Source organism: Argopecten irradians, chromosome 7 (genome assembly GCF_041381155.1).
Source record: "Argopecten irradians isolate NY chromosome 7, Ai_NY, whole genome shotgun sequence".
NCBI classification, from domain to species: Eukaryota; Metazoa; Mollusca; class Bivalvia; order Pectinida; family Pectinidae; genus Argopecten; species Argopecten irradians.
The window spans coordinates 13,045,460-13,061,708 of NC_091140.1; the positions used below are offsets into that span (position 1 = coordinate 13,045,460).

The following is a 16,249-nucleotide window of genomic DNA, read 5'->3' on the forward strand; positions in this document are numbered from 1 at the left end:
AATTCATTTCTAGCAAACTTTACACTGTATTATGTAGTTAAGAATTATATATCAGAATATTTTAATCAATGAAATTTTGAAATTATCCATAATTTGCCCATAGGAGGGTTCCCTCTTGTTAAATATGTAACAAGTCACGTGATTGGTCGAATTTTGGGTGTATTGTCAAAATGGCGCAGAGAGTGACTAACTTTAGGAAGAAGAACGGTGCCAACATTACATCCTCTGCGATTCTTTAATTAGCAGGAACGACCCACGTGTTACGGCAGAGTATATAAACCAGGATTTATTCATATCTTTATTTACGTTGTCAAGGTCAAATTTAGTTTGTTATTTCTATTGAAACCGACAGATGTCAATGTACAGTGCGTATATTCATAATTTCGGTTCATTCATACAATTTCACTGTTGACATCCTAGCGCTGCTTATTGTCAGCGCACATACTCTCTGTTGAGTGTGCTTGTGTTATCTGAAAGAAAGCATGTGATTATACACAACTGGATGTGTATCCTGGTGACTGGAGTAAATGACATAGTTTTAAAACCGTGTCTAATAGTATTTTCCGGATGTGTGTCACAAACTGAACTGAAGCATGGATAAGAAAGAAAGAGATAAGCGAGGCAGTTTTGTAAGTATTTTCTTCCGCAACACAACCGTCTATAGTATTAGTTGTTTAATCGGCCTTGTACAGTACCACACTGAGGTTTTATACTGGATGTGATATACAGATCATTTATAAATACGGATATGACACCGTCCTGGTGTCCTAGCAGTTTACATCATACAGTATAGTTTCAGTGTGGGTGTGGATTTAATTTTATTTGTAAACTCAAATGATTGGATGCGTTCATGTTGCATGTATTAATGATTCAAATCATTTTCAGTACATGTCAATTGGAGATGATGTCATTGATCTGTTTCATTCGTGTTAATTCCTATTTATAGAACTTTATGCATACAGCTATATCTAAAATGAGTGTGAATGTAACTTACTTATTACTAAATGTCATTTAGATATCAACTCTATTGATTTATCAAAGTTTTACCAATCCAGTGTGGAGCTTCATTTCTATGGTATAACTTGGTAAAATTTATGTAGGAGGTTAAAACAATTACTATATGATGCAGCGTGGTAGGGAGTCTAAAAAGTCAAAGTTTAAACCCAAGGTGAGTATGTTCTAAAATATTTTGACAACATTAATAAAGTTGCATGTCAGGCTGCAATAAGATTGAAGTTGATTTCAATTACCATAAAGTATGGAATGGCTTGCCCATGGTTTGTCAATAACTGGAAGAACATGTCATATTTATACTGTATATTGTATACTTTAGAGCAAGGTTTATGAATATTCTGTTCACTTAATGAGATATTTGATACATAAATTTATTTGCAACTTTTATGTGTGTAATCATAACTTTATTCTAAACTAGAACAAATGTGTGAAAATTCTATTACAAAACCATTTTATATCAAACTATCTGGTTAGTATCAATAGCTCCCTGTCAACAGGGAAATAAAACAGAGTCAAATTGCTCTTGGTATCACTTGAATTCTGGTAGATAAAGTATGATAATGATAATGAATATTCCTTGATTGGGCTATCACCAACATGTTAATATGTAAGCCTTAAAATTAAATTGCATACCTGAGTACATGCAAGTGATGATGCTACATTTTCCTCATAGTATTTAGATGGTTATACATATCAGCATATATATATATATATAAGAAATAAAAACAATAAGGACTGACTAGTGAGCGCTTTCGCCCCATTCAAGGTAGCTCTTCAGTCTGAAGAGCTTTTTTTAAGTATTTTCTTTAAATTTATCATATATATATATACAGTAAAACCTGCTTTAGTGACCATTCCTTTAAAAATACCAACTGCTTATAAAGACCATTTTTAGGGTCCTAAATGGCCATAATTTGACTTGTGTATAAAGACCACTTGGTTACAGAGACCAGCATTAACTTCGGTGGCCTTTATAGACAGACTATAAGATGGTACATGTATATAGTATTTTATGGCTGAAATGACAATAATGTCACAAAAAACTTCTTAACCTAATATGTCTTCCACCAAATCCTGCCTACTGTCCATCACATTATCCTGTTATTTTATCCTGGTATTCTCCACAAACAAATATTTGTTTGTTATACAGTATACATCCTGTACATCCTGTTCCCCATGCCACATTTACACAAGTGAAGACCCCTTGAATACAAAGACTTGACAACCTGCCTTTGCTACATTGTATTCCGAATTTCCAATTTAATAGCTGAATATTTTCAAACATTTTTCTGATCTTTTTTTTTCATGTGTGCTATAACAAGACAAGACTGCATAGAACACACATAGAAGACATTACCAAGACAATAATCTGGATGATGACATAGAACACACATAGAAGACATTACCAAGACAATAATCTGGATGATGACATAGAACACACATAGAAGACATTACCAAGACAATAATCTGGATGATGACATAGAACACACATAGAAGACATTACCAAGACAATAATCTGGATGATGACATAGAACACACATAGAAGACATTACCAAGACAATAATCTGGATGATGACATAGAACACACATAGAAGACATTACCAAGACAATAATCTGGATGATGACATTAGATTTGAAGTGGTTTATGCATTGAATGATGAAGAATTTTTGTTTTGATCTGTATTTTGTCTATTTAACTTTAAAATGTAATCAATATATTTGATATATGTAGATTACGTATGTTTTAATGATAAAATCTTACTATGTTTAATGAAACTCTACAAGAAGTCATATTTTAGGTTCATACATGACATGTATATATAAGAGAAGAGAAGAGGGGTTAACTTTATAAACAATTAGGTTTATGTATAAGATTACAGGTATATCTGAGGTAATTGGTGTTCTATTTGATTATAATTTCAGCTTGATAAAGTTGGAGGGACATTCCGACTTGGTGGCAAAGACAAAACCAAGGGTAAATCTAGTACATATTCCGGCCGACTGCCATCCACAAATGAGTCCGAGGAAACAAATGGAGCCCAATATGGCTTCGGGCCACAGCAGGATGGCATCAGTTCACTGTCGGATAAAGAAGTTACAGAGAAGTTTGAGCAAATGTTGGTAAGTATTGTCACATTGCAGTAAAACAAACACTATTGACATTTGAACGCTAGGTCTCCCTTGAAGATTAGACCTATTACAGTGTATGTGTTTCAGCTGGCCATTAAAATGCTGCCCGGTTGAAATTTTACATTTACTGTGAAATTACCTACATTGCTAAGAGTAAAAAGTTACTTTCTTCTTGAAAATGAAGTTCAGAAGTTCTTGAAACCTTAGTATAATTTATCATTCATATATATTCACCCACTATAATACCTACATATACTATTTCACATGGTATACACAAATTAAATCATAGCTATTGGTAATACCAGTCTAATTGCCTTTGGTAACATCTGCTGTATAGGATGCAATGAGGCAATGACAGTAACACAAACCTGACATACATGTATATATACATATAGTGTGGCAAAATACTACAGTGTGTAAATACATAATTACCATAATGTTGTTTTGGTATAGAGCCTGTGGTAATGCTGTCTGCATTTTTTATGAGAGAAAAAATGAAATAATTATTCATTATTCAGGTTAATCTGGTAGTGCTTTATCAGAGAAAATACAGCACATAGATCTAGACTAACTCGTGATTTTAGTTTTGTTTCCGTTGTTGATTTGTCATCATAGATTTTTCATTTACTGCATCATTTATAAATTCAAACAGATGTAGATCTTGTCTCTTGTGTAATTGAAGGTAATTTTATGTATTAATGATCGACATATGGTAGTTAAAGCTTTCATACTATTTGTCTTAAACTGGCAATCTGGTTAAGAGAATATCATTTTGCTGGAGTTGCTTCAATTTACCAAGAACCTCTTTTATCAGTTTAGGAACAAGAAGTCTGTTGTGTTGATGACTTATAACATTTGTTCTACAGAAATATTTGAAATGTCCCATTATAGACAAAATTATGGCATTCTTGCTTGAACCAGCTCAACTGTGATCAAAGTTGTTTGTGTTTTCATTGTGTAATAATTTACCAGAAGTAAAGATGAAAGTGATGTGTTTGTAATGTATTGATTAATTGCATTTTGTGTGTTGGTGAACAGTACATTAGTAGACAGTGGTCTGATGATTGTATTGATTGAGTGGGCCAGATTACCAAGGATACCTGTCCCATAGAATGGTACAGTGTCTACCTTCGCTAATGCACACATGCATGTTGCCTTCACTTACTGTAATAAATTCTCATCGTACTATCTGCTGTAACAACCCTACACAGATTTAGCTAAATTACATGTAAAATTTATATCATCAACTTCAGGCTGCCATGTATTGAACAATCATTGATAAAACTCCCCTGATGTTGGAACCTTGTCTGAGACCAATTGTGTAGCTAATGTCTTAAGAATTAAGAAAGGTATTATCTGATTTAGCAACATAGTAAGTATACTGTCTGGAGTTAATCTGATAAACTTTCTTTAGTTGGTGTCAGTGTCATAAAACTTCAACTTTGGAGGACAATGAACAACAACTTTGGGCAATGTTTTGAGGCATATTTACTAACCATGATGCAATCATATTAAATCTTTTGAAGTATTTCTGATTTGCTACTCGAATATTATAGAACACAGCCTTATACCAGCTGATAAAACACTGTCTTCTACTTAAATCCTGAAGTGTTGTCTTACTTTTTTTCGTCCTTGGTTTTCATCAGACTTTAATTATAAGGTGTTGAATTCTTTAGTGCAGGTAATTTACCTGCAATACAATGCACCTTCCATGATGTTGTGTCACCTGATCGATATCCTGACACACAAACTGTTGATTTGATATGCCTACCTAGCATGTAAACTGATGACTTAAGATAAGACTGGGTGCCCCAAATATGTTTCAATTGCAGCTCCTTTTACAATGGCAATGCAATTGTTGTGGTTAAAGTTCAGAGGTCAAGGTCATAAATGGAACAGAGGAATTTCGTCCTTAGTCTGCCATAGTTGTGCCTTTCTTACTCATTTATCCATGTAATAGTGTAGGCTGATATTTTGGGTGTAAACAGATATATTTCATGGACTAGTTTTAATTGTCTTGAATACATTTGATGTGAACTTAACGATTTTGGACCCATTATAAGCAGGATGTTATGTTTCAAACCAAATTGTGATAATCTGGTATTCAAATTTAGTCATGACATGTATTCCTTTCTATCACTTGGAACCTGCAGGCTGGCAGTCTAGGTGTTAAATTATGCTTGGTTGTTTGATAATAACCATCGTTATGGTGTAACTTCTGTAGACATAGGCTCCTTAGGTTACTGTGTTGTCAGGTTCTGTATCAGCTTTCCTACTGACACAACAATATGACGGATTACACCTCTGTGTACATGTCTTACAAGTGTTTCTTTGAAGTGCCGAAGTATGGTTTTAGTATTAAGTAATGATAGATGTGACAAGTAGAGATCACTTTGAAGCAGAATTTACCAAAGGTAGCATCTTCAGCGTCAATGATAACCACAGATACTTGATCATTTCTTCAGACATATGGTACTACCATCATGAACTTAGGCTCAGACTAGATCTAGATAAGCTGGGATAAAATATCGACTTAGTCTTTGCCTGTATTTTCATTTAACACATTTTTATCTCTCGAAGTATATGATGCTTCCTAAATTTGAGGGGGAAAAAACATGTGAGAAATTACTTACATATCTTTATGATTTTAAGTATCTTCAGAGAGTATTGTCAGAAAGTAAAGTATGATCAGTATCCACTTTACTTATTATAGATATAAGCCCTTGTTTTAAGTTTTACATTATATGATAAGTTGATAACTTCATGTAACTTTACTTTATTGTTACACATGCTCTCTGTGGAGGCCAACATGTTGTGTGCACATACATACATCATACTGATTATTCAAGTTTTGGTGCCAATGATTTATGATCATGACTTAAATTGGTTAACATAGTCATGACAAAGCTTACAGTGTACTTGCATCTTCTACAGCCATTTTGCAACTGCTCTGTTAATAGGACACTGTGACTATTGCTTCAAAGTCAATTAAAAGTGAACAGCTAGTGCGACAATGTGATGCTTTTTGGTTTATCGTTCGGGGGATGTGTGGTAATATGGCGGGACATCTGAACCACTTGGCCACCATGGCCCCTGTTCAAAAGAATGAATCTCTTGTTCATTAATTAATAAGCATTATGTTGGCTCACTTCAGAAACAATTCAAATAGTTATGAGACAAATGTTTATCTTGTCACAATTCTCAACTGCACGGTAGGACATAATACATATTTGTCACTGTTCAGTTACTCCTTTAAAAGTTTGATGTTTTTGTAATGTATTGTCATAAACTGGCTGTACGTATACTATATAGACCTTTGAATAGCTCCTGTTTCAGTGATCATCCTCGTTCACCTCATCTTGTCTAATCAAAAGACAGGTAGGTTTACACCTGTTGTTTATTCCTGTACTACACAGGTATGTGTATCTACCTGTACACAACATATATACACAAAGTCTCGTGTCCCAAGGCGTCATTGATGATAAACTATACTATATTGTGAATGTGAACTGAAAGGCTTGCTCTACAGTAAGTGTAGGCCTGTCAACATGATATAAGTTTGAAATGAAATCTCATTACTATTTAATTGAAATTTTGTTCCGTGTTAGGACGTTTTTAGTATGTGACGTAATATTAGCCACAACAAAAGTACATCTTTGTCAAGGTGTCTGACTCAGAAATGGCCTTCACCTTTCATACATCTTTCATGATGAATCAATGAATATTCATGATCAGATTCAGATGTAGAACCAAATTAATTGATTAAAAAATTTAAAAAATAATTCATTTATATTCAGGTGTACAGTTACAGACAGCACGGAAGGTGTGCTGTTGTACAACCAAATCACAAGACCTAAAAAAATATCTCATTAATATTCATGACTTCGTTGTTCATATTCAGAAAGTGCTGTATGTGTACAGTTACAGAGAGAAGGTGTGAGATGTTCTATTGTGTAAGATATCCACAGGAATCTTATCACTGTTACAGATTTATTCAGATCAAGTTTTGTTGTGAGCTGTACGTCCCAGAAATCCTTACAATGATAGAACTAAATATAATAACTCTTAGCTGTATTAGTTGGATTTACCTGGCTGATATCTAAAGGATAGTCTTTTATTAATAACTGCTATCAATTAATACTAATTTTAATGCAAGGTGCTGCAATGGCCAGGTGGTTTAGATGTCTCGACGCTTCCAACTCTGGGTTATGAGTTTGAATCCCATGTGGGTTATATTAGTTGTCAGGTACTGACCACTGATCAGTGTTTTTTCTCTGGGTACTCCAGCTTTCCTCCACCATCTAAACCTGACACGTTTTTTTCAATGACCCTGGCTGTTAATAGGACGTTAAAACCAAACTAAAACAATCAATTACAATGCAATTTTTCGAAGGGGAAAAAACTTAAGCCAAGAATCAAGCAGAATTGGCATGATAACTTTTAAGTTCAAGTTTGAGCACTAATAATAGCTCATTCAGTTTGGAACTATCCCTTTCTGTTTCCTCTCTTTCAACAATAATTTTTGTGTGGTTTTCTCATTTCCATAAAAGCTAGGCTATTTATGGACTAAAGTTGAAGGAAAGCCAGGCATACGCCTACAATTCTGGCTCTAGGGAAACACGTCCCAATAAATATATTACCAGGTAGCATTGGATGATTTAAGTAAATTGGACAGAATCCTTCCTGATGATATTTTTTGTCCATTATTAAATTAATTTCCTCGAGGTGTTTCAGTCTTAAGGAAGCAGGAGAACGTGCTTCAGATAGGCAGTTTACAGTAATCAAACATTAGTAAGTCAGTATAGGAAATTTATTTCTGAGTCTAATTTAAAGTACAATTTTGCAAGTACCAGAAATGTAGACTTTAGAATTTCAGTTATAATAAATAATTAATAAATTTTGGGGAATGAGAGTGGATATCAAATTGGGATTGGAGTAAAATTTAAATTATAAATTATTCCATTCTTAATTGATAACAGATTTGTTTTTAATTGATCTCAAACACCCTTACTCAATAAAATGTTTCACATTACATTTCTGGACTACTAGAAACAGATTTTCACAGCTCCCTATACCATCCAACTTCTGTTTACAAGTCTGTCTGAATTTTTTTATCTTGTTTACTTCTCTTTGGGATCCAAGTTCAATGACACATTGACCTGTCTGCTATGTTTATGGCTATTTTGAAAATGTTTGTCTGTGACAGTTTTGAGGGAGAAAGTCATGAGTTAGATTCTATCTCTAAGACAAAGTCCAGACAGCATCTCCAGCCTGACAGAGCATTGTCAGCTTAATCTAATACAAATGAAAAATCTGCTTTCATTATAATCTCATTAGTGCTGATCATTACTTACAGCATTTTATAATCTTTAGGGGTACGGTTTTAAAATCACCATGTATTCATTTGTAAATGTTCGTTCAATTTCCATATTGATAAAAGTAAAAAGTTATGGAATATTTTCTGTTAGAAATGAATTATTGTAAAGTTGACTAGTTTATTTTAAGAGCTGAGCCTGTGGGACAATTGTTTTATTGTGGGCGGTGTTACATCTATAAGCTTGGTGTGGATTGTGTCTTATAGCAACTGATATAACACTACTGATAAACGAAAAGGAAAGTGGTAAAAATGGCTATATTATACTGTATTGTACCTAAATACTGTCCTGGCTCAGAGAAACATAGGGTTAGTGATAAAACAGCTGTATAGAACCATATTGTACCTAAATACTGTCCTGGCTCAGAGAAACATAGGGTTAGTGATAAAACAGCTGTATAGAACCATATTGTACCTAAATACTGTCCTGGCTCAGAGAAACATAGGGTTAGTGATAAAACAGCTGTATAGAACCATATTGTACCTAAATACTGTCCTGGCTCAGAGAAACATAGGGTTAGTGATAAAACAGCTGTATAGAACCATATTGTACCTAAATACTGTCCTGGCTCAGAGAAACATAGGGTTAGTGATAAAACAGCTGTATAGAACCATATTGTACCTAAATACTGTCCTGGCTCAGATTGTACCTAAATACTGTCCTGGCTCAGAGAAACATAGGGTTAGTGATAAAACAGCTGTATAGTACCATATTGTACCTAAATACTGTCTTACATGAGAGAAACATTGGGGAGAGTGATAGAAATGGCATAGCATACCGTATTGTCCCTAAATACTAAATTTTGGAGAACCATTGGGGCAATCAAGTGATATGATTTTCCTCTTACATTTTTCAATAACCTTGACTGTTGATGTAATTTACATTAACAAAACAACAAACCAATGAAAAATAGGCTCTCCATAAAGTTATATGCCTTCTGGATAGCCAAGATCAAAGATACCAATGGTATCCAAGAATTATTGCATGATATACCTTTATGAAACTTCATTTGTTTAGCTGCCTACTAAAACTTCCAATGTATACCAATGTGTGACATTGAAGTCTCTAGTGTTGTTACTACAGTGTGTTTATTAGTAAGTGAGTGCTAGAGATGATTTATCACAGGGTGGGGTGTACCACCAATATCCTGTATGTGGGGTGTACCACCAATATCCTGTATGACAGGTCACAGCCAGTGAAAATAGCCAGCAGACCTATATATAATCACATTCACAACTCTGAGCATTCCTCCTATCTAAGCCACCGAGACAATTTGAATTCTGTACAGTTTGGGATTGAATCAGTTGTGTACAATAGAAAACCTAGTATAGTGTCTCCTACAGGGGTTGTTTTGGCTGTCTGAGTTGTAGTCAATGTCAAGTCAGAAAGTATTCAATATAGCAGAACAAGTAACATTATAAATAGAAAAAAAAATTCAAGAGGATATTTATTAAGGATTTAATGATCAAGATTTTTATTGCCCCTTCATGAAAATGCTGGGGATGCATATTATATTGTTGCCCACACAACGTTTGTCTGCGGACCTGCCTCATCTCACTTTTATATATTTATCAAAATTAGAGTATATACTTTTCTAGTAAAGTATTTATGTCTGAAGTACTGACATTTCTAGTTTTATGATAGACTTGTACACATCTTAAAGATGCTCCACCGCTGACAAATGGTATTTTTTCACTATCAAAAACAGGAGCAGACGATTTAGTATTTTCATTCAGTTACAAAAGTTACTTACTTTACACCATTACCACCATTTAAAATATTGAGCTTCTAAATACTTAATTGAAAAAATCTGTGGCCATCCCGGAAAAAATCTGTGGCACTGTATCCTTTATAGAATGAAGTACTGATTGCGCATGCACCAGAGGCAAAATAAATTATTTTATGTAATTTTTTGTTTGAATTAGACATATATATACACGATTAAACACCAATTATTGTTCCAGTGGTGAATACCATTTATGCTCTGTCGGCGATGGAGCATCTTTAAATATAGTTACGTTTTATATTAGAGTTTTAATGGATTTTACTTTAGGTAGGGCTGTTTATATTTATCTTACTTCATGGATCATTCAACTAGAAGTATTAAACATTGGTTAAATATGTCTGTTTCACGGAATTTTTGTATTTCATGCTAGCCTGTTTGTTTACCTTGCGTACACAAAATGGCGGACGGTGCTTTCGATCGCTACTTTCGTTTTGTGGCAGATGGGGAATACCGACAAGAGCACACAATAAAATGCTTATAAATGATAATATTACTGTTAGTTAGGAACCTTTATCATAGATATACAGTAAGTATTCATAAAACCTGTACAGACATCGCTGAAATGTTGATGCCAGTTAGTCTTCATCCATACACGTGTGTGGGACATTCAATTGACACGTTTTGTTTTGAACATGGCGTTCTAGCTATTTCTATGCGTAAATACTTGGCAAGTTATTCAGTGCAATAAATTTAGTGTTTATACAAGCTGATAAGATATCTGTTAGGCATCAGATTGATGTAAAACTATATTTCATTAGCGTCTGCTGAGACAAATCGTCACAATCTGGCACAAAAATTGTATGAAATTAGTTGATTTTTTTCAGCAAAAAACGTGGGGGCGCCCTTATTAGAGGAGGCGCTCTTAATAGGGAAAATACGGTATACACGATTAAACACCAATTATTGTTCCAGTGGTGAATACCATTTATGCTCTGTCGGCGATGGAGCATCTTTAAATATAGTTACGTTTTATATTAGAGTTTTAACAGATTTTACTTTAGGTAGGGCTGTTTATATTTATCTTACTTCATGGATCATTCATTACGAGGCTTTTTCATTACTGGTATGTTACATATTCCAGGCTGATTGTGTTTTTATCCCTTTACTCACTATTGGTTACACCCTAGCTTTATATCTGTGTCTGTTTACAATCTATTGTACAAAGTTTTCATAATCTTTCATCATCAGTGGTGGTAGTTGTGAATCTTCTGAAGTTACATTAGCTGTTGTTGATTAAAACTGAATAAATTCATTCCTCATTTCAGGGTATTTTGTTGTGTAGACTCTAGGGAATTGAGCAAGATGCAGTCAGCCATAATACAAGGCTAATTCTAGTTGATTTTCATCTTATAGAACGCTCATGAGAATTTTGAAAAGCTTGCAGGTATAAATATGGGCATGCTTGTACTTTGCTTTACATCTCCTTTTATCCATCCTTGATACTCCAGGGGAACCGATCACTTACGATCTCTACACCCTTGGACTATCTCACAGTAAAACTAAAGGCAACAGAACAGAACAGGTAACTTAGTCGTTTGATGTACATATCAAAAGAGCCGTATAATGGTACAGTGTGGTTGACTGTGGCTTTGAAGTTTAGCGTCACGCTCTCTCCGTGGCTTGGAAAGTTTAGCATCCGTAGTCTTCAAAGAAAATCTTGACTGGTCTGTGATTGGTCAAATGTTTTCTGCTGAGCTGCCTTCAATTTCACTATGAGATAGTTCAGGGGTGTAGAAATCGTAAGTGATCAGAACCCCTGGAGTGTCAAGGATGCCTATAATCAACCAGGATATTATTTTTCTAAAATGTCGCAGATTTGGAGGCGAAGGAAAAGCCAGAGTACCAGGAATAAAAGCACTGACCAGCATTCGGTACCAGCTGGAAAATTGGCCTATGTGGGTTTTAAACTTTAGGCGAAAGTCTGGTAGTAATTGCCAGAGCTATTTTAATGATGTATATGTATCTCCATTATAAAAACTGAAACATTTTCTTGTCAGGATGAGTTTAAATTGACAACATTACATACAAAGGGTCTATGAAACAGCTGTGACCTATTATCATTACCCTAGATCAGAGTTATATTGACTTTGGAAATGGAAACAGAAGATCATTGATTTTGGCCATGTTTATGCTGGAAGGGGTTACTGATAGATCAAGTAGCAATCAGATGAATGAATTCCTCTTCCTAGACCTGCTGGCTATAGAGAGCTGCCCCATCACAGTGTGGGCAGAATCTTGTTTGTTTTTCCATGTGCTACTATCAATATTTCAAGGATACTGTATGTACCGCATTAGATCCGACAAATGACCAGTTTGTTAAAGGAAGTAGAAGCTTATAAATACTGCTAGTCAGCTTTTTTTTGTGTGTGATTTAAATTCGCAAAGGTCTATCTCTGCAAATAAATGTTTTTCTACATAATATTGACAGCAATATCAATTTGAAAAATGTTATCCGCAAAAGTTAATCACCATGAACTTGATTTGAAACGGAAAAGGCAAAATTTAGTAGCAGCGAAAAGAAAGTTGGTTTACACATAGGTGCATCTGCTCCACTTGAAATTGAAGCAGTTGTTTCGATCTGTGCCAATACCTATATGCAGTTGTTTGTTAATTTGTCTATAACTTATAAACAAATAAATGTATTATAGTAATATATATTATGGTTTGACAAATTAGTTCCATGTTATAATTTGAGTCAAATACCGCAGTAGGTAGATTTATGGATTGGGATGGGGGCATTTATTAGGTCAAATTTGGCAACGTAGACACCATTATAATATAGGTTTGTTTAGGTAGCATATGATGTATGTAAACAGTACAACACATGATGGAGAGATTAGCTAATAGGGTTTAAATCCAATCTAACATAGTTTTACCTGAAGCCCTCTCAAACAAATTAGTATTGACGCTTAGTTACCTGTATATCATTACTACTTGACCTAGTTGAAACTCGTGTTTTCTAGATTACATCAAAGCAATATACACATACTGTACTCTAAAAATATCAATAAAGCATACAATGATTAGATTAGATGCATTCTGATAGCTATTTACATTGATATGAATGTTTTTTGTTGGGTTTTTTTCCCCCAATTTTATCAGGGGCATCCTTCGCATTTGTAAAACCATTGAGTTACACAAGATTTTCAGAAATGCTTTCAGTAGCATAGTATATACATTTACAATATCTAAAGTGGAGAACTTGTAATAGTGATAAAATATGATCAGATACAAATTTCATAACCAAGTTTTAGCTTTAAATGGAAGGCTTTCAGGGTAAATGTATCAATGAAAGGAATATCATTAAAATCCCAAATGTGAGACGATGACAAACAACTGATATAAAGTAGGATCTGCTTTGTTTACTAAAAAGGATGTTATAGACTCACAAGTATGTTATAGACTCACAAGTATGTTATAGACTCACAAGTATGTTATAGACTCACAAGGATATTATAGACTCACAAGGATGTTATAGACTCACAAGTATGTTATAGACTCACAAGTATGTTATAGACTCACAAGGATGTTATAGACTCACAAGTATGTTATAGACTCACAAGTATGTTATAGACTCACAAGTATGTTATAGACTCACAAGTATGTTATAGACTCACAAGGAATGTTATAGACTCACAAGTATGTTATAGACTCACAAGTATGTTATAGACTCACAAGGATGTTATAGACTCACAAAGTATGTTATAGACTCACAAGATGTTATAGACTCACAAGTATGTTATAGACTCACAAGTATGTTTATAGACTCACAAGGTATGTTATAGACTCACAAGTATGTTATAGACTCACAAGGATGTTATAGACTCACAAGGATGTTATAGACTCACAAGGATGTTATAGACTCACAAGTATGTTATAGACTCACAAGTATGTTATAGACTCACAAGGATGTTATAGACTCACTAGGATGTTATAGACTCACAAGGATGTTATAGACTCACAAGGATGTTATAGATCACAAGTATGTTATAGACTCACAAGGATGTTATAGACTCACAAGATGTTATAGACTCACAAGGATGTTATAGACTCACAAGGATGTTATAGACAAGGTGTTATAGACTCACAAGTATGTTATAGACCACAAGAATGTTATAGACTCACAAGGATGTTATAGACTCACAAGTATGTTATAGACTCACAAGGATGTTATAGACTCACAAGGATGTTATAGACTCACAAGGATGTTATAGACTCACAAGTATGTTATAGACTCACAAGGATGTTATAGACTCACAAGTATGTTATAGACTCACAAGGATGTTATAGACTCACAATGTTATAGACTCACAATGTTATAGACTCACAAGTATGTTATAACTCACAAGGATGTTATAGACTCACAAGGATGTTATAGACTCACAAGTATGTTATAGACTCACAAGGATGTTATAGACTCACAAGGATGTTATAGACTCACAAGTATGTTATAGACTCACAAGTATGTTATAGACTCACAAGTATGTTATAGACTCACAAGGATGTTATAGACTCACAAGGATGTTATAGACTCACAAGTATGTTATAGACTCACAAGGATGTTATAGACTCACAAGTATGTTATAGACTCACAAGTATGTTATAGACTCACAAGTATGTTATAGACTCACAAGGATGTTATAGACTCACAAGGATGTTATAGACTCACAAGGATGTTATAGACTCACAAGGATGTTATAGACTCACAAGTATGTTATACTACAAGTATGTTATAGACTCACAAGGATGTTATAGACTCACAAGTATGTTATAGACTCACAAGGATGTTATAGACTCACAAGGATGTTATACTTATAGACTCACAAGGATGTTATAGACTCACAAGTATGTTATAGACTCACAATATGTTATAGACTCACAAGTATGTTTATAGACTCACAAGGTATGTTATAGACTCACAAGTATGTTATAGACACTCAAAAGGATGTATAGACTCACACCAAGGATGTTATTTGACTCACAGTATGTTAAAGACTCACAAGTATGTTATAGACTCACAAGGATGTTATAGACTCACAATGTTATAGACTCACAAGGATGTTATAGACTCACAAGTATTGTTTATAGACTCACAAAGTATGTTATAGACTCACAAGTATGTTATAGACTCACAAGTATGTTATAGACTCACAAGTATGTTATAGACTCACAAGTATGTTATAGACTCACAAGTATGTTATAGACTCACAAGTATGTTATAGACTCACAAGGATGTTATAGACTCACAAGGATGTTATAGACTCACAAGTATGTTTAGACTCACAAGTATGTTATAGACTCACAAGTATGTTATAGACTCACAAGTATTTATTGAGACTCACAATATGTTATAGACTCACTTATAGACTAACAAGTATGTTATAGCAAGTATGTTATTCACAAGGATGTTATAGACTCACAAGTGTTATAGACTCACAAGTATGTTATTCACAAGTACTGCATGAGTTGTTGTGGCTTTCCTGTGTGACTTTCCATACAAGAGAGTACTTTAGATTTCTTATTCAAAAAGTATGGGAAAACAATTTTGAAAACAATATAGGTATTTAGATGTCTACAAAATGAAGTTTTACTTATAAAATGTTAACAACATTTACTGCCATTTTGACTTGGTTAGACTGCTTTATATAAGATACTGGACCAGGAAACTTTTACACAATTTACAAACATTTAACTGCCATGATAAAATTGTTTTAAATCAAGCTTTATTAATGTACAACCTCCCCTGGCCATGGGTAACTAAGATTGTTATAAATCAAGCTTTATTAACGTACAACCTCCCCTGGCCATGGGTAACTAACAAAACCCTATGTATAAATAATATTGGTTTGATTGTATTGTCCAATATCAGCTGGGGTTGAATTCAAAGCAATTAAACATTGTAAAACACAGTTTGGATATAATACAAACTTTTTTTTAAATACAG

General features: G+C 34.0%; 1 protein-coding gene across 7 annotated transcripts in view; it reads left to right on the forward strand.

Annotated features, from left to right (window-relative positions):
- Positions 1–136: 136 nt before the first annotated feature.
- Positions 137–16,249, forward strand: part of LOC138327590 (protein diaphanous homolog 2-like) — a 58,693-nt gene continuing 42,580 nt past the window's right edge. For 3 of the 7 annotated variants that reach the window (XM_069273790.1, XM_069273792.1, XM_069273794.1), the window contains exons 1-3: positions 138–629; positions 1,130–1,168; positions 2,938–3,135. In XM_069273790.1, coding sequence (XP_069129891.1) covers positions 594–629; positions 1,130–1,168; positions 2,938–3,135 — 273 coding nt within the window. In that variant the 5' untranslated portion in view covers positions 138–593. Of the gene's footprint in view, positions 630–1,129; positions 1,169–2,937; positions 3,136–16,249 lie in introns of all 7 variants that reach the window. The other 4 variants (XM_069273793.1, XM_069273795.1, XM_069273791.1 and 1 more) reach the window with 3 other exon arrangements.